Source organism: Cebus imitator, unplaced genomic scaffold (assembly GCF_001604975.1).
Source record: "Cebus imitator isolate Cc_AM_T3 unplaced genomic scaffold, Cebus_imitator-1.0 Scaffold541, whole genome shotgun sequence".
Taxonomy (NCBI): Eukaryota; Metazoa; Chordata; class Mammalia; order Primates; family Cebidae; genus Cebus; species Cebus imitator.
Genome location: NW_016107856.1, coordinates 434,473 through 453,810, shown reverse-complemented (window position 1 = coordinate 453,810; position 19,338 = coordinate 434,473). Strand labels below are relative to the sequence as shown.

The 19,338-nt window shown below is 43.0% G+C and overlaps 1 protein-coding gene across 1 annotated transcript in view; it reads right to left on the bottom strand.

Moving 5' to 3' along the window:
- Positions 1-5,045: 5,045 nt before the first annotated feature.
- The window catches only part of PCP4L1 (Purkinje cell protein 4 like 1), a 26,921-nt gene continuing 12,628 nt past the window's right edge, over positions 5,046-19,338 (bottom strand). Inside the window, exons 2-3 of the mRNA XM_017515105.2 lie at positions 6,149-6,203; positions 5,046-5,532 (exon numbers count right to left, since the gene is read on the bottom strand). Coding sequence (XP_017370594.1) covers positions 5,390-5,532; positions 6,149-6,203 — 198 coding nt within the window. The 3' untranslated portion in view covers positions 5,046-5,389. The remainder of the gene's footprint in view (positions 5,533-6,148; positions 6,204-19,338) is intronic.

Genomic DNA, 19,338 nt, shown 5'->3' with positions numbered 1-19,338 from the left:
ATTAGGGCTGGGATTAGTTGCAAGAGGAGGAGATGGAAAAGATGGAAGTGGAAAGAGCTAGTTCTAGATTGGGGCAAGATCAAGGAATGTGGAGGGTCCTACCCAGCAGCAACACCAAGTCTCTGAAATTAGAATTGCAGGATTGTCCAGGGAGCAGAATCCTTCTACCTTTAGCTGCCTGAAACTTCACCGAGATCTTCATATTTGGACTTTGGGAACATATTTACAAGTACATCCCCTGCTTGGATTGCCAGACCTCTCCCACATATAGATGGGACTATAATCCCAGCTCTGCCACCCCTACACAGTCGGAAAAAAACACCAAAACACATATCAGTGATATGGATTTGATATTGTGATATAATAAGAAATATATATTTGGTTTTCCTCCTCCAGTTTTGGCACAGCGGGTCCCAGCACAGAGCTCCTAAAACCCTGAGAATTTCCTAAGTGAGCCAGGTGCAGTGGCACATGCCTGTAGTCCCAGTTTCTCAGGAGGCTGAGGTGGGAGGATTGCACCTGTGAATAGCCACTGCACCAAAGACTGGGCAACATAGTGAGACCTCATCTCTAGAAACACAAATTTTAATTAAAAAAAATTTTTAAAGAAATTCTTGAGTGTTAAGAGGAGGAGCATCTTTTATAATTTGTAATAAGCCCCTTTCAACCTTACCTGTGTTTATGTTAATGACGACTCTTCAAGGATGAAAGCATGGTTGCCAGAGAAACCAACCTTGTGATTAGAGGTTTGGAACTTTCAGCCCTCCCACCCCCCACCAGGCCTTCAGGAAAGGCCGAGAGACTGGAGATTGACTTAATCAACAACGGTCAATGATTCAATCAACCATGCCTACATAATAATGCCTCCATAAGCACCTTAAACATGGGGCTTGAGATTCAGAGAGCTTTAGGTGAACACATGGAGGTGCTGGGAGGGTGGCACACCAGGGAGGGCATGGATGTCCCATGCACCCCTCATTCCCATACTTTGCTTTATGCATCTCTTGCATTTGGTTGTTCCTGAGTTGCATCCTTTATAATAAACCAGTAACAGTAAGCAAAGCAGTTTCCTGAGTTCTATGAGCCATTCTAGAAATTACTGAACCTGATGGTTCCCATGAGGCATGGGGAAGCCCTGATATACAGCCAGTTTGCCAGAAGAATAGGTCACAATTTGAGATTTGCAATTCATGTGAGGTCTGGATAGCGAGTGTCACAATTGGATTGGTAGGACACCCAGCTGGTGTCCAGAGTTGGATAATTGCCTAATAGAAGGAAAAAACTCAAACATTTGGTGTCAGAAGTGCTGAATATTTTTCAAAATGAGTTTTTTATTTTTAGCTTTCTTCCTTGGCTGTTCTTATGCCTGTATTTTCTGCTAAGCCATTTATAAAGGCTTTCATCAATTCCCCAAAGACTCAGTTTTTGCTCCACAAAAGAAAGCACTCAAGAATAATTCCTCAGTGATTAGTATTTGAGAATTAGTTCTTCAGTAGTAGGTACCAGAAGGGCAGGGAAGAGAAGCAAGCTTCTAGAGCCCCAAGATCCCAACCTCAGCTCAGGGCCCCAAGGAAGAGTTACAGGCAGGCTAGAGAGAAAAGGATCAGTTTGAGTGCCCATGGTAGGAATAAGTAGCCTGGCACAGAGAATGCCATGTTCGGAACCTTCACTGAGAATTACCATTGGTTCAGCAAAAGATGTTCAAGTCTCTTTTTCTGGTCAGAACTATCTTTCCCAAAGCAATGACTGTTTTTGCTACCATGCCCTTTATTAAAAATAGGAGTATGAGCATGAGAACAAGCATAACATTTTTAAAGCAAGAGACGGTAAAGGGAAAAATAATTTCAGCACTGTGCTCCAGGTCAATGTGGCAAAAAACAAATTAACAGATACTCCCAAGCAGCTGAGTCTGCAGGAGAGGAGCTGGTGGGAAAGAACTCCAGCATTGCCTTAGCATCAGCAACAAAAGCTCAATTCACCAGAAACAGGAAGCCCCTGCCTTACCTTAATGCCCACAGGGGGAGACCAGGTAAAGCACCAGTCAAGTCTCATCTGTGTCCATAGAACAAGGGAAGAGGGAATACACAGCTTTGCCAGATGCACTGGACACATAGCAGGTGTGGCAATGAGGTTATCCTTTTATTTGCCTTTGAGGCTGGGACCAAAGACCACCATCATTACCATATTGTACTCAGAACAGACTTCAAAAAACAGTAAAATTTCCTCCTTTTCCCTGGCATCAGGAGAAGGGGGGAATTCCTTTAACATAGGGCCTTCCCATGAATTACTGGTCAATTCTCCTAATATCCTATGGCAATGGGCTTGCTAGGCATGAGTAAACTTTGAGCTACAGGTTACCTTTTAGGGTTATTGTCCCTTGCTTCCCATTCATAGCTGCCACATGGTTTACACACACAATTTTTTTTCAGAGCCAGGGTCTCCCTCTGTCACTCAGGCTGAAGTGCAGCGGTGTGATCATAGCCCATGGCAGTCTTGAACTCCTGGGCTCAAATGATCCTCCTGCCTCAGCCTCCCAAGTAAATGGGATTATAGGCATGCACCATCATGCCCAGCTGACTTTTTTTTTTTTTTTTTTGAGATGGAGTTTTGCTCTTGTTGCCCAGGCTGGAGTGCAACACCGTGATCTTGGCTCACCACAACCTCCACCTCCCAGGTTCAAGTGATTCTCCTACCTCACATCCCAAGTAGCTGGGATTACAGGCATGCGCCACCACACCCAGCTAATTTTGTATTTTTAGTAGAGACAAGGTTTCTCCATGTTGGTCAGGCTGTTCTCAAACTCCCAACCTCAGGTGATCCACCTGCCTCGGACTTCCAAAGCTCTGGGATTACAGGCATGAGCCACCACACCCGGCCTCCAGCTGACTTCTATGTCCTTTTTTTTTTTGAGATGAAGTTTCACTCTTGTCACACAGGCTGGAGTGCAGTGGTACAATCTCTGCTCACCGCAACCTCTGCCTCCCGGGTTCAAGAGATTCTCCTGCCTCAGCCTCCCAAGTAGCTGGGATTACAGGCATTTGCCACCATGCCCAGCTAATTTTGTATTATTTTAGTACAGATGGGATTTTACCATGTTGGCCAGGCTGGTCTCAAACTCCTGACCTCAGGTGATCTACCCATCTCGGCCTCCTAAAATGCTGGGGTTATAGGCGTGAACCACTGCACCTGGCCTGACTTCTATATTCTTAAATCAAGAAGGGACCAAAGACCACCATCAATGGTCTTAAATATGAAGAAGGGGACTCAGATAAGTAGAATGATGGTTGCCAGAGGCTGGGAAGAGAGGAGATGGAGAGTTATTGTCTAAAGGGTATAGATGTAGAGTTTGTTTTACAAGGTGAAAAGAGTTACAGAGATGGATAGTCATGATAGTTACACAGTATTACTGAATGTATTTGATGCCACTAAACTGTACTTCAAGATGGTTAAGATGGAAAATTTTTGTTTTACAACAATTGAAAAGGGAAAAAAAAAAAGAGAGAAGGGAGTGGCAAAAACAGATCATTCTTTGCTCAATCTTTAAGCATTTTGCTTCTGGTTTTAGTGTATAGAGGTAATTTTTCAGCAATGTAAGCTACTTAAAAGCCATCATTTTATGTAACTCGTGGTTTAAAATTTTAGTGTAACAGTGGTGCTCTCTAGTGACCAGCAGAGTCTTTTCCTTCCCTTGCATTTGATAAACAGTGGGAGGGGAGGGGAGAATGTGGTAAGAAGACAAAGCAAGAAGGAAATCTAAGATAGGTCATTTGGGAATCTGGAGCAAAAAAGACTAAGTTTGTTTTCAGAGGGATGTGTACCTAGCACGCAGTCAGCTGGAAGGAGAAGGGGAAGATGAGGACTCTTGCAGGTGCACCCTGGGGGCGGTGACAGCAACACAGAGACAATGTGGGCGGCAAATCAAGGTGAGGGCAAGGTCAGTAGGGGTGGGGGAAGGCAGGGTTGGCTTCAGTCTGAAAATTGCTCAGGCAGTGTTAGTTTCTCGAGCCACCACACAATCAATGCAGTTGTTCCACCCCACTCCCTGAGGCCCCTCAGGCTTACATTCACATTCCTCCCAAGAAAAAACATTAGTAGAGGTTAAATGACCCCATTTGTGGATGGGAGGGGGAGGTTTATTGTTGTAATTATTAAACATGCTAAAATCACAGAGTGGCTATTCCATTTTTGCCCTGACTCCAATCCACGGTGGGGCAAATGGGAACTACAGGAGTCACTTGGTTTGTATGGTCTCTGGGGATGGCTAGACGGGAAATAGAGCCAGGCAGGTTAGCAAAGCCCCAAGAATCCTTCATGTAGTACCCTTTTCCCAGCAGTAACGTGTTTCAGAGATTTCCCCTCCTTCATTTTTTTTTTTTTTTTTTTTTGAGATGGAGTTTTGCTCTTGTTGCCCAGGCTGGAGTGCAGTGGCACGATCTCAGCTCACCGCAACCTCCACTTCCTGGGTTCAAACAATTCTCCTGCTCAGCCTCCTGAGTAGCTGGGATTACAGGCATGTACCACTATGCCCAGCTAACTTTGTATTTTTAGTAGAGATGGAGTTTCTTCATGTTGGTCAGGCTGGTCTCGAACTCCCCACCTCAGGTGATCCACCCAACTCAGTCTCCCAAAGTGCTGGGATTACAGGTGTGAGCCACCATGCCCAGCCCCCCTTCTTCACTGTTTTCTTTCCTCCCTATATCTACCCTACTTCTCATTCCCCTGCCTGTGGCCCTGGAACCTCTTCTGCTTCTGCCCCTTATGGTCCTAGACTAGATGAAGAAGGAGCCTTTTCCTTGACACCACCATTCCAGTCTCCCTTCCTTGGAACTAATCTATTTAGCATGCACTACGTGGTAAACTGCTGGATTGAGGTCTGCTTAGGGAGAAAGGGAGGCCCCCATCCCCACTGTGGCTTAGATCCTGGGAGGGGAAGTTGGAGTTGGTGCAGAAGGATCTGAAAGGGAAAAAAAATGTTACCTGAAGTGTAAATGCTGTAACTAGCAGAACAGTGCATATGTCCCACCCTCAGGTACCCTACTTTGAAGGCCTTCCCCCGCTTCTCACATTGTAGTTGGGGAGCTCTCTCAGCCTCAGAGCCTCTTGTTCAACTCTACAGGGCAGGCATCGCTACTGATCAAAGAACCTTATCCCAAGAAGAAATTGTTCTACCCTTAGACAAGTGGCTGCTGATTGAAGTCTTCATCTTCTCCACCTCTTTTGTGCCTCTGCTTCTGTGATGGCTTAAGGGGGCCAGATACAAGAATATATAAGGGTTGAACTTGCCTCAAGGAAAGGCTGGAGGGACAAGGGACAAAGATGCACAGGAGTCAGGGCTGTGAAGAAGGGGAGAAAAGGGGCCAGGGTGAAGGTGAAGGGCAAGGCTGGCCATTCAGGAGCTGGGATCCTTTTTCCTTTTCTGAAATCGCCGAAACTTGCCCTGAATAGCAAGGGCAGCCTTCTCTGTTTCTGGTGCTGTCAGATCAATGTCAATCTCCTCCTCCTCCTCCGCCTTCTTGGCATTGCCAGCTTTTCCTGCAGGTAGTTGGGAGACTCATTAATGAGTTAACGTGACCTGCTCCAGCCCCTTACTCCAGGCCCCCAATACAGTGGGGTGAGGTCCATTTTGTACCAGGCTCTGTGGGGTCCCCCAATTTTTGCTAGGACTATGAATGCCTCATAATTCCTCTAGAAGTTTGAGTCAAGGTACTTAGGCTGGGAATTAGCTATAGTTACTTAGAGGAGTTCTGCTACTCTTGAAACAAATAACAAATGTCTTCTTTTATCACTTATTCATAAATCGTACAGTTCAAGTCCCAAAGCACACTCACTTTCCTCAGCTTTCCCTCAATTTCTGATGGAGATAATGCTGGGACTTTTGATAAGTTTCTTCTTACCTTGTACCCCTCTCCCCCAACACTCCAGACCCAGTTTCTAAAATCAAAGAGTAAATACTATAGGTTTACTTACTAGGGAAAATAGAAGGAAGTCTGTAGATACAGTACTATAGTTCTAACCTAGTCCTTTGTTTCACTTACCCATGTTCTTATTCCTTTCATGCCTGACTTTAGGAAATTCCAGACTCTTTCTACTTGTCTTCATGTCTCTACAGTTATCTGCTCTATAAACAGCCTAGCCCAACCCTACTCACCTTTTTCCTCTGGGCCAGCTGCCTGGTTGGTTGCTGGAGATGTTTCGGTATTAAGCTAGAAAAAAATCAGAATATCAAAATATTAGATATTCATGGAAGTATTTTGAAGGTGCCATCACCTTAGACCTCTTATATACTCTCAAGCCCTCCTATTACCAGGTGCATTCCCTTAGTCTTTTGAAGAAGTGAGTCTGGAGATCAGAGACCAGACAAAAAGTCACCAAAATTTATTCAACAAAGATTTATTGATGCTAGAAAGTGTAGAGGACAAAACAAAGAAATTCTGCCCTCATGGAGCTTACATTCCAGTATATACAGAGACAAATAAATAAAGCACACAAAATGACTACTATGATGATAAGTGCTATGGAGAAAAGGGAAGGAAAGGAGGTAGTAAGTACTGGGGTGGAAATCGAAGAATACAGTTTTACACAGAGTAGTCAGGAAAAGCTTCTCTGAAAAGCAGCATTTGACCAAAGAGCTGAAGAAGATGAGGAAGTAAGGCTCATAGATATCTGGCTGGAGTTTTCAAGCGTTCTGGGTTGGAAGTGTGACTAGTCTGTTTGCGGAATAGCAGACCAGCATAACTGGAGTGGAGAGACGAAGGAGGAAAGATTAATGGAGATGAGAACATAGTTAACTGGGAGTGGAAGCAGATTATGTAGGGCTTTAGAAGTCTTTTTAAGGAGTTTGACTGTTACTACAAGTGAGATAAGAAGTCACTGGTGACCTCTGATTTGCATAAAAGGGAAATGAGAAAGGAGGCAGAAAAGTCCATTAAGAGGGTATTGCAGAAAACCAAGCAAGAAACGATGGTAGCTTGAATCAGCATGGTGGCAGTGAAGATGGTAAATGATTGGATCCTAGGTATATTTTCCAGCTATAACCAATATGATTTGTTGATTCAAAAAATGGCATTGTGAGAAACAGAAAGGTCAAGGATGATTCCAAATTTTGGCCTGATAATCTGAAAAAAATAGAGTTGCCATTTCCTGAGATGTAGAAAAAAGGGAGAGGAGGTTTTAGGGGGAGGATAAGGAGCTTATTTTTAACAAGTTTGAGATGACTATTAATTATCCAAGAAAAATGCTTTTATAAACAATTGAATATTTGAGTTAAAAAAGAAGGTCATGGGCTACAGATATAAATTAGGGAGCTATTGGTATATGGATAGCTTTTAAAGCCATGAGACTGAATGGGATCATCAAGAAAGTGAGTCCAGGTAGAGAAGAGGATCAAATCCTAAGGCATCCCACTGATCAGAATTGCAGAAATGAAGAAAAATCAACACGATAGAGAAGAGCCAGGTAGGAGAAAAGCCAAGAGATTACAGTAATGTAGAAGCCATGTGAAGAAAACATTTCAGGGAGTAGAGAATGCCTATGTCTAATTCTGCAGGCAAGCCAAGTAAGATGAGAACAGGATTGACCATTGAGTTTTGCTGTGGGGAGATCACTGGTGGCATTGATAAGAGAAGTTTCCATGAAGGACGGGAGCAAGAGGAGGGAATGATTGTAATGGGCTCAAGAGGACAAAGGAAGAGAGAAATTGCAACAGCAAATATAGACATAATTCCAAAAACAGAGATGGGAGTATAACATTTGGTGGATATGGGGGTCACAAGATCTAAGATGACAGAATTACAAAATGTTTGTGTTCTTATGGAAATGATCCAGTAGGCAAGTCAAAACTGTAGGAGAGAAAGAGGATCATTACTGGAATAGGAGAGAGGGGATGAAATCTAATGCATCAGTAGGTGGCTGGCCTTGAATAGGAGCCAGACTAGGATACCCACAGGAACTGGAGGGAAGGCAGCACTTAGGGACCCAGGTGTAAGCACAGGGAACATTTGGAGGGTCTCCTTAATTGTTTTTATTTTTTGAAGTAAAATGTGTAACAAAGTCATCATCCAAGAGAAGGAAGAAAGAGGTATTAAAGGAAGGTAGAAAGAAGGTATAAAATACTAATCTAGGAGAGTAAATGGACTAGGGAACAGTGATAGGGTTGCTGGGGACATTAAGGCCCCTTATAAGGCAGGAGATCATGAATTTGAAGTGAGACTAATCAGGTGATATGTATGCTTTTTTCTAGGTTCCCTGTTCAGATGGAAAGTTAAATTAAACATAATAGTAAGGTCAGGTACAGTGGCATACAGCTGTAGTCTCAGCTACTCGGGAGGATCCCTTGAGCCCAGGACTTCAAGGCCAGTCTGGCAAGACATAGAAAGACCCTAGCTCTTTAAAAAAAAAAAAAAAAAAAAAAAAAAAAAAAAAAAAAACAAAAAACAAAAAACAAGTAATTCTCCTTCCTCAGAATCATATTAATAAGACTACTTCATCTGGACATTCATCGGTCTCAAAATATGCTTCATCTGCAGACAGAGTCACTCCTGAGCTTGGTATCTTTGGAGCCTGTTTATTCACTTCAAAATTTTGAGTACTTTATATTTAACAAAATACACAAACTGAGTGCTTTCATAAAGGTTTTCTCATCTAATTCTTGGAACAGCTTGGTGGAATATTTAGGATTACCCTCCCACCATTTTAGAGATGTAAACCTTTGTTGAATGACTGCCAGATATAAGGGTTCTGCTTTACGAAGCTGATGGAATCCAATTTATGTTCTGTAGATTATGCTGTTTTCACCCTATTTCAATACTTATCAAGCACTTACTTGTGTTCAGCACTGTTCTATATGCTAAAGCGGTATAAAAGCAAAAAAATACATTCAACAAGTATGTCGGTGCCTAATCACATGCCAAGTATTATTCTAGGCATTGGGCATACAGCAGTGAGCAAAAGAAAGTCCCTGCACTCATTCAACAAATACATCAGTTAGCAAAATATCATAAAAGAAAATAAAGCAGAGTAGTCAAGTCTCTCTGAAGACTGACATTTGAGTAGAGGCTTTAATGATATATAAGAACAAACTATGTAAATGTCTGGGAAAAGATCCTCTGGGCAGATGAAATATCAGTGGAAAGTCCCTGAAGCAGGTTTGTGCCTATATGCTCAAGGAAGAGAAAAAAAAAAAAAACCAAAAACCCCATCATGGGCCAGCTACAGTGGCTCACGGCTGTAATCTCAGCACTTGGGGAGGCCAAGGTGGGTGGATTGCTTGGGTCCAAGAGTTCAAGACTAGCCTGGGTAACAAGGTGAAATACAATCTCTACAAAAACTAACCAAACATGGTGGCGTGCACTTGTGGCCCCAGCTACTTAGGAGGCTGAGGTGGGAGGATCACTTGAGCTTGGAAGGCGGAGGTTGCAGTGAGCTGAGATTATGCCACTGCACTTCCAGCCTGAGTAACAGAGTGAGAGAATTGGAAGGGTAGAGGAAAGAGAAAGGGAGACTATCATGGCTGAAGCTATGTAAGGGAGAGGATATAAGAAATAAGGTTAGGTAGATAGCCAGAATATGTGTCTTTAAAACAGGGCAAAGAATTTAGATTTTTTTCTAAGTTGATAAAAAGGGCATTATACATTTTGGGGCAGAGGAAAACATGGTCTGTCATATTTTTAAAGGATTGTTCTGACAGATGCATAGAAAAAAGACTGGCTGGGTATGGTGGCTCATGCCTATAATCCCAATACTTTGGGAAGCTGAGGTAGGAGGAGCACTTGAGCCCAGGAGTTCATGACCAGCCCAGGTAACATAGCGAGACCCCATCTTTATGAAAGAAAGAAAGAAAGAAAGAAAAAAAAAGAAAGAAAAGAAAAAAGAAAGAAAATAGAGGAGCAAGAGAGAAACCAGGGAAAACAATTAAGAGGGTCTTGCAGCTAGGTGTGGTGGCTCATGCCTGTAATCCCAGCATTTTGGGAGGCCAAGGTGGGTGGATCACAAGGTAAGGAGTTCAACACTAGCCTTACCAACATGGTTAAACTCTGTCTCTACTAAAAATACAAAAATTAGCTGGGTATGGTGGTGCGTGCCTGTAATCCCAGCTACTCAGGAGACTGAGGGAGGAGAATTGCATGAACCCAGGAGGTGGAGGTTGCAGTCAGCAACCTGCCACTGCATTTCAGCCTGGGTGACAGAGCACGACTCTATCTTGAAAAAGAAAAGTCGTGGCAGGGGGGTCTTGCAGTGGTACAAACAAGCAAGATGATGGGGCTTGGATTAGGGTGGTAGTGATGAAGATAATAGGAAGTATTAAAATAAGTTGGATCTGCCCATATATTTTTGAGCAGAGAGAGCTCTATCAAAGAGACTTTCTTTAAAGGATAGTAGAGAAATTGGACATTAGTTGGAGATGAATGTGGGGTTATGAGAGGGTTTGGTCACATGGGAGATTTTAAATGCTGATGGAAACAATTTAGTAAGGAAGAAAAAAGCTGATGATGCAGGAGAGGGGACAATTACCGGAATGATGTCTTGAACCAGCAAGAGGAAATAGATCTGGTGCATAAGTGGAGGGGTTGCCCTTAGATAGGTATATAGACAGTTTACCTACAATATAGGAATGAAGGCATAGATGCAGGAAAGGTAGCAGATGTAGAAATGTATAGAAGTTTTCTTCTGATTGTTTCCATTGTCTCAATGAAACAAGAAAGACAGGTATCAGCTGAGAGTGAAGAAAGCACAGGAAGTATTAAATGTTTAAGGAAAGAGGAGAATGAGTGAAAGGATTATCTAAGAAAGTAAGAGAGTGAGTGAACTGGTAAGATATAGGATGAGGCAGGAGGATCACTTAAGCCCAGGGGTCTAAGACCAGCCTGGGCAACACAACAAGATCCTGAAGATGTAGCACGCTTACCAGATAGCACAAAGGGCACATTGAGAGTTAATGGCCATGAATTTAAGGTGAAACTAATCAAGATACTGTTTCTATTTTCCAGGCTAAATGATTTTAGAGAAGGACCCAAATAATATTTATTGTTTATTATATGTCAAACATTATCCCATCTAATCCTCTGAAATCTCTAAAAAGATGGCACCCTATTTTATAGTTGAAGAAAACAGGCTTAGAGAGATGTTAAGGAACTTGTCCAAGTCAAATCACGCAATAGAAAACAGTGGACCTGGGTTTGGCACCCAGGTAGACCGACTCTATACCCCTAACCAACAGGCTGTACTGTCTCCATAAGACCAAATATTGTCACATGCTGACACAAATATGCTAATATGCTAACAATACTGAATCTAAGTGGAAGACATATGGACATGTATTAAACTATGTTTTATTTCCTTAAGGAATTGCTTTAATTTCCTTTTTTGGAGTTTTCATTGACAGTGTTTGGAGACACCACTAATTTTTATATATTGATCTTGTATCCAAAAACTTTGCTGAATTCATTTATTAACTCTAATTATTTGTTTGAAACAGGGTCTCACTATACTGTCCAGGCCAGTCTCAGACTGGTGGACTCAAGCAATTCTTCCTCCTCAGCCTCCTAAATAGCTGAGATAATAGGTGTAATGCCACTGCACCTGGCTTGAACTATTCTTTCAATTCTGGTAAATCGTTCCAATAAAACATTAGGAGGAAAGAAGGAGAAAATCATTTAGAACAAAAATTATTAAAAATGCTAATGCAATATTGTACTTGACATGGGGAAGTTCTTCAAACTAGGTTATAAATTATATGGTCCAAATTTTGTGTAAGATAAATATGTTTGTCTATGTACATATATACATTTCCCTTTTTTTTTTTTTTTTTAAGAGATAAGGTCTTGCTCTGTCACCAAGCCTGAAGTGCAGTGGCAAAATCATGGCTGACTGCAGCTTCAATCTCTCGGGCTCCAGCGATCCTCCCACTTCAGCCTCAAAAGTAGTTGGGACTACAGTCACCCCACTACACCTGGCTAATTTTTGTATTTTTTGTAGAGACTGGGTCTTGCTATGCTTCCCAGGCTGGTTTCAAACTCCTGGACTCAAGCAATCCTCCTGTCTCGGCCTCCCAAAGAGCTGGGATTACAGGAATGAGCCACCGTGCGAGGCTCATATACATTTTCATTTAAAAATCTGGAAGAACATACATAAAGATGTTCTTGAAACCCTATGGAATTCCGCTTGTTCCCCTTTGACCAAAAGAAAGATTCCATGTGAGGAAGGACTGTTCCTGAGGCATAGGAGACTGGCCCAGTTGTTACTCTTTCTCTCCCCATAATCTCTCTGTGGTCAAATGTTTTTCTTTTCTTAATTTTGTACATAATCAATAAAATGTCCTAGTAGTTACTGAGATGACACCTCCTACAGGAATACTGTCATCACAAGAGGTTTATCCAAACTGTAAAAGTATGACCTGGCCAGGCACTGTGGCTCACGTCTATAATCCCAGCACTTTGAGAGGCTGAGGCAGGCTGATCATTTGAGGTCAGGAGTCCAAGACGAGCCTGGTCAAGATGGCGAAACCTCATCTCTACCAAAAACACAAAATTAGCTGGGCATGGTGGCGGGCAACTGTAATCCCAGATACTGGGGAGGCTGAGGCAGGAGAATTATTTGACCTGGGGAGGCGGAGGTTGTAGTGAGCTGAGATCGCACCACTGCACTCCAGCCTGGGTAACAAAGTGAGACTTTGTCTCAAAAAANAAAAAAAAAAAGTATGACCTGGATGGAGTGTGCAGTTAATCTGATAACAGCAACTGTCCAGATGAGAGGGTCATAGGTTAAGAGGCAAATTCTATAGTCTCATAATTTCTGAGCTCAAAGCCTATGCTCTTTTGCCAGTAAATTTCAGACTCTGATCCACGATTTAGCCATTATCCCTATGTCTGACTCTAAGCCTGTTCCCTTAATCCATCAGAGCTTTTCTCTCACCCCAACCCCTCCTCTCTGAAGGAAAATCTGGACACTGACTCTAAATATCTTCCCTCAGGTGGCTGTTTCCTCTATGTTCCTTCTTATATCAGCAGACCTTGGGAATCCTAAGCAGGAATATGTGTCAGAACTAAACCACACAGGCTGCCACTTTCCCTCTGCCCTGCCAGCTGCTTCCCCTCCCCATCCCCTCCTGAGATCACTGGTGCTGGAATGGAGCAGTGGCTCAGCTGCCATCTGGTCCCCCCATCCCTAGGGTTTCCAGCTCCATTTAGGTTGAATTTATGAGAGATAATAATCTAAAAATGGGGGTCTCCACTTGGGAAACCAGAAAAGGATGCTGTAAGGAGAAGAAAACTCCTATTCCTCACAATGCCCCTTGATATCTCCCTCTCGCCTTCTGCTGAAAAGGGTACAGGGGCTTTTATCTCCTGCCCTTCTTCCTCCTCTCTCTCTAGCCAGCTCTCAAAATAGCCACTCTAGATACTCTTCTGGATTTAGTTATTTGTGATTTGCTGAGGTTAGGGGTGGGGGCAGTTAGATCACAAGTTGCCTGCTCCCACCCTCTATATGGTGCTCAGTCCTTTATTAGTCCCTGGCCTCTGCCTCAATCCTCATGATTATCTTCCAGAATCACAGCAATTTTAGAAGAATTAAGGTCCTCTGGTATATGCATTGCAAGCCATCCGACTAACCATACTTCACATAAACAAAGGAGGCATGGAGGGCCACTCTGGGTGAACTAGAAACCATATACTCTACTGTTTCTTACAAAAACTCATACCTCCAGAGGAGTGAGGCCAAACTGCAAGAACTGTAACAGGCCAGCAATTTTCAGCCCCTCATTCTAGCCAGGTATGGATCACAAACCTCTCAGGTGTTCCTCTACTCCTTTTTTTTTTTTTTTTAGATGGAGTTTTGCTCTTGTCGTGCAGGCTGGAGTGCAATGGTGCAATCTCAGTTCACTGCAACCTCCACCTCCCGAGTTCAAGTGATTCTCCTAACTCAGCCTCCCGAGCAGCTAGGACTACAGGCATGTGCCACCACTCCCAGTTAATTTTTGTATTTTTAGTAGAGGGAAGTGTTCACCATGTTAGCCAGGCTGGTCCCGAACTCCTGACCTCAGGTGATCCACCCACCTTGGCCTCCCAAAGTGCTGGGATTACCCGAGTGAGCCACCATACCCAGCCTTCTACTCCTTTCAATACTGAGCTTTTCTGACCAGAAACAACAAGAATGAAATGGTTTAGCAAATCCTTCCTTCTCCTTATAGGACCCATCTAGGGGAACTGGAAGAAAGCAAGGATTTCAGAATGTCACCTTACTTTATATATGTGAGCAATTATATGTGCCAGCTACTTTTCTGAGCACTCTACAAACACTAACACATTGAATAATTATAGCAGACCTATAAAATAGGGTATAATTATTATTTCTATTCCACAGAGAAGGAAATTGAAGTTGAGAGGTTATCTTGCCCAAAGTCATAGACCAAACAAGCCACAAAGCTAGGATTTGAACCCAGGCAGTCTGGCTCTAGAGTCCATGCTCTTGATCATTATACTACGCTCTTTCTCAATGTCCAATCAAACGCATGGGCATGTATGGGTGTGTATGTGCATGCGTGTACAACACTATCTTCATGCACACTCCACAAGGAACTTGGGAAACAGGGTTCAGTCCTGCCATTATGGAGCAATTTTACATGTTATTAATATTTGACAACCTGATCCCAGACCATGCCTGTCACTCAGATTTCTGCTCATTGATCTAACCACCCTGATTCCGTTTTTCATCTTAATGTTTCTCAGTGGGTCTCCTGACACACGAGGCTGACTCCTGGAGGACAGCCATAGTTTACGTATGTGTTCTTTACTCACGGAGCCACAACCCAGCCCTTCAGAGTCTGAGTATTCCATGTGTAGGATCATCCTACTGCCTTCCATTTCAAGTGACTCCGTTACTGTCATTCAAGCCTGTTATTCCAAGTTTCTAGTGAGCTTGGGGGTTGGTTCAGTTCAGCCTCACTGCCCACACAGGACTAAATGGGATTTTTGGTTTGTTTGCTTTTAAAACATATTCTCACTCAAGCAATACTCCAACCTTGGCCTCCCAAAGTGCCGAGATTACAGGCGTGAGCAACCCGCACCCCACAAGCTGGGACTAAATGCTTCTCACTTTTCAATAGATACCAAACACTAATTAGCAACTGTGAGGCCCATCAACTCTTTTCCCTAATTTATTCTCCCCAGAGGCTTCTAGTTTCTTTCCTTGCCTACATTTCTATATTTATTTTCTCCTTGGCTCTGAGCCTGTTGTGTACCAATGTTCCATTCCATCATCTTGGTGACGCTGTCAATTCCCCCATGAGTACTCTTTTGTTTCCTCTGCAGCTCAAAGCTGTGGATTCTCCCTTCCCATGGGGAAGAAGGAAAGGGAAAGTCTTATCGGCTTAAGGATCCTTTTTTCTTTAGGCTTTGAGATTACAGAGAGGAACATGACACAATAACATTCCCCCTTTCCCTAATACTTTCCCCAGGAGTATCTACCCTTTTCATTTCCTCCCACTTCCAGGAAAGAGAAGCACCACACACTTGCCCTGTCCACTTCCTCCCAGAGCATTTGTCGGCATTGAGATGATGTCTTGTCCTGCCATCTGAGCGCTAGATCCCATCACCCTTCTCCTTCTCAGGAATCTTGACAATCAGTTCCCTATACTCTTACATATAAAGCTTTCCTCTCTAAGAAGTAAATAAATATATTACTTAAGGATGTCAGTTAAAAAATAAATAAAGCCTTCCTCAACCTGAATTTCTTTTCCAACTACCATTAGAGAAGAAAGAAGTAGGTCTAGGAAAATAGGAATTGTCAATATTGAGGAATGCCAATTTAGATGGAGTTTCACTCTTGTTGCCCAGGCTGGAGTGCAATAGCATAATCTTGCTCTTGTTGTCCAGGCTGGAGTGCAATAGCATAATCTTGCTCTTGTTGTCCAGGCTGGAGTGCAGCAGCATAATCTCGGCTCGCTGCAACCTCCACCTCCAGGATTCAAGCAATTCTCCTGCCTCAGCCTCTCAAGTAGCTGGGATTACAGGCATCCACTACCACACCCAGCTAATTTTTGTATTTTTAGTAGAGATGGGGTTTCACCATGTTGGACAGGCTGGTCTCGAGCTCCTGACCTCTGGTGATCTACCCGCCTCAGCCTCCCAAAGTGCTAGGATTACAGGCATGAGCCAATGTGCATAGCCCTTTATTATTTTTTGAGACAGGGTCTTGCTCTGTTTCCAGGGCTGGAATGCAGTAGTACAATCTTGGCTCACTGCAACCTTGGCCTCCTGGGCTCAATCAATCCCCCCACCGCCTCAGCTTCCTGAGTAGCTGGGACCACAGACACACACCACTACACCTAGCTAATATTTGGATCTTTTGTAAACATTGGGTTTTGCCATGTTGCCCAGGCTGATCTCAAACTCCTGGGCTCAGGCAGTATTCCTGCCTTGGCCTCCCAAAGTGCTGGGATTACAGGTATAAGCCACCATGCCCAGCCCCAAATCCTTAATACAACCTAAAAGGCTCTACATTATGCAGCCTCTGATTATCTCAATAACCTCATCTCTGGAACATACTATGTTCCCTCCCACCTCAGGACCTTGGTATATGGTTCCCTTATCCCTGCCCCTTATCCCTTTTTATGTCATTAATTCCTATTGATCCTTTACACATGAGTTACACTAAGTATTTTTTTAAATAAATGAAGGGAGCTCTCTGTTTTATTTGCAATCTCATCTAAATTTCTGAAATCAAATTTGTTTTCAGTCAGTTGAGGGCCTCCATTCTGTAGTCAGTTCAGAGGTTATGGAAAAGGGATTCAGAAGCCAGATCATTGCTTTCCTTTACTTTAACATATGTGCCTGAAAAAGAGCTGAGAATGAAGGAAAGACCTTCTCATGAAGTATATTTCATGTTACCTGTACTGCAAGTACAGGTAACAGATAAGACATATTACCTGTACAAGTACAGGTAATATGAAATATACTTCATGAGAAGTACCTGTACTACAAGTACAGGTAATATGTCTTAGTATCAGTAATATGTCTTACCTCCCCTTCCCCACCCTCAGCACCCTGCTAGATTTTATTTCCTTTGAAGCAAGGTCCCTGTTTTCCATTTGTGTCTAGACCTGCAATAACTAAAGCCCATGTCTTGTAACAGTAGGTACTCAATGAATATTACGTGAATTAAAATTTGCTTAGGCCTTACCATCACATAGAGGATGAGGATAAAAGAAAAAAATAAAATTCTCTTAGGTTTCAAATTCCTAGGAGCATCAATGCGGCATACTAGATGGAGTCAGTCAGATCTGGGTTCATACACTGGATCTGCATTGACTATCTGTTCAAATATCAGCTCTGCCATTGCTAGCTGTGTGACATTTGGTAAATTACTTAGCTTTGCTGTGCTCAGATCTCTCATCTGCAGAAGAGAGATAATATCTACCTTGAAAGGTAAAAGGACAGAGCACAGTGGCCCATGCCTGTAATCCCAGCACTTTGGGAGGCAAAGGTGGGTGGATCACTTGAGGTCAGGAGTTCGAGACCAGCCTGACCAACATGGTAAAACTCTGTCTCTACTAAAAATACAAAATTATCCAGGTGTGGTGGTACATGCCTATAATCCCAGCTACTTTGGAGGCTGAAGTAGGAGAATCACTTGAGCCCAGCAGGCAGAGTTTGCAGTGAGCAGAATTGTGCCATTGCACTCCAGCCTGGGCAACAAGAGCAAAACTCAGTCTCAAATTAAAAAAAAAAAAAAAAAAAAAAAAAAAAAAAAAAAAAAAGGTAAAAGAAGCTAGAGAAATGTATGTAAAATACCTAGCACATATTGCAATAAATAGTTATTATTCCAAAGTAATATCACCTGGGGTTGAATATAACAATAGGTTTAGGTCAAGATGCTGAGGTACTGCAGGGTTAAAATACTAGAATCAGAGAGTGAGTTGCCACAGAGTAGATCTTCTCTAAGTGGAACTGAAAGAGGAAGAGAATCCCTGAGATTGCTCGAAGGGCCCTGGAGGCTTATTCTGCTATCATAGGAGTTTCATAAATGCTCTTTTTTCCCCTCTAAACAAACTCTAGAAATCACAATCTGTCTTCCCAATGTCTCCCCAAAAGTGCTGAGAATGGCTGCAAACCTCTGGGAACCCTGAGATATCTCTTTTTTTAAGCTATACACCACAGGGTGAAGGAGATTAGTGCTCAGGAGTAAACAAACTATATCTCCTTGATTGAGTCCACTTTTATATCATGAAAATGATTGTATAAGTTTATTCCTTGCCTCACAAGATAGTATTGTTGGTCAGGCATGGTGGCTCACGCCTGTAATCCCAGCACTTTGGGAGGCTGAGGCGGGCAGATCACCTGAGGACAGGAGTTCGAGACCAGCCTGGTCAACATGGTGAAACCCTGTCTCTACAAAAAATATAAAAATTATCCAGGCATGGTGGTGGACACCTGTAATACCAGCTATTCAGGAGAATGAGGCAGGAGAATTGCTTGAACCCAGGAGGTGGATGGTGTGGTGAGCCAAGATCATGCCACTACACTCCAGCCTGGGTGACAGAGCCAGACTCTGTGGTGGCAAGCACCTAGAGAGTCAAAAGGTAGCAAGTTTGGTGCTGTTTTTTTGCTGCCACTATTGGGGAACAGGTACCCTGTAACTCTAGGCCCAACCCTCCCTGCTCCCTTCTTGGGCTGTGTTTCTTCCTTCTTTTGTGGCTTTCATCTTTAATAGCGTTGCCACAGCAACCATTGTCACCAGAAAAGGGAAGATAGTGTTACCCCTTCTGCTCTAAGCAGTGACTTAGAACCTTGGAAAGGATCAACTACCCAGATTTCCCCATATTTCTCAGCCCACTGGGCTCTTTAAAGAGAGATCACAGGCTGTTACCAGCAGCAACAAACAGAAACAAGGATCAGCTCACCATACCTAGACCGCCTATACCTGCATTTGCATGACATAGTTGGATGCTGTGCAAATAAAAACACATTATAAACACATTTTGGTACTTACTGCCAGAATTAGTTTAGATAGACACAGGAACTCAGAATCCTGTCCTACAGTCCAAGGCAGAAAAACCTAAAAAGGGACTGACTCCTAAAAATCCTAAATACTAGCCTTTAAAAGTCTCTTTCCTTGCCTTTGCATTGACATAAATCCTAGGCTTCATAAGCTCCCTGCTTGCTCTAGAGGTGCAGGAAGTGAAGGGGGACAGGAGTTAGTGGATCTGCTTCTAAGTGGTAACAAAGAGGCTTGCACCCTCCTACTCCACCCCTGGGAGCCTTCTATCCCTTCTGACATACTGTATTCTCCTCCAGTGTTAAATGAAGGTAACTGCTAAAAAAAAAAAAAAAAAAAAAAAAAAAAAAA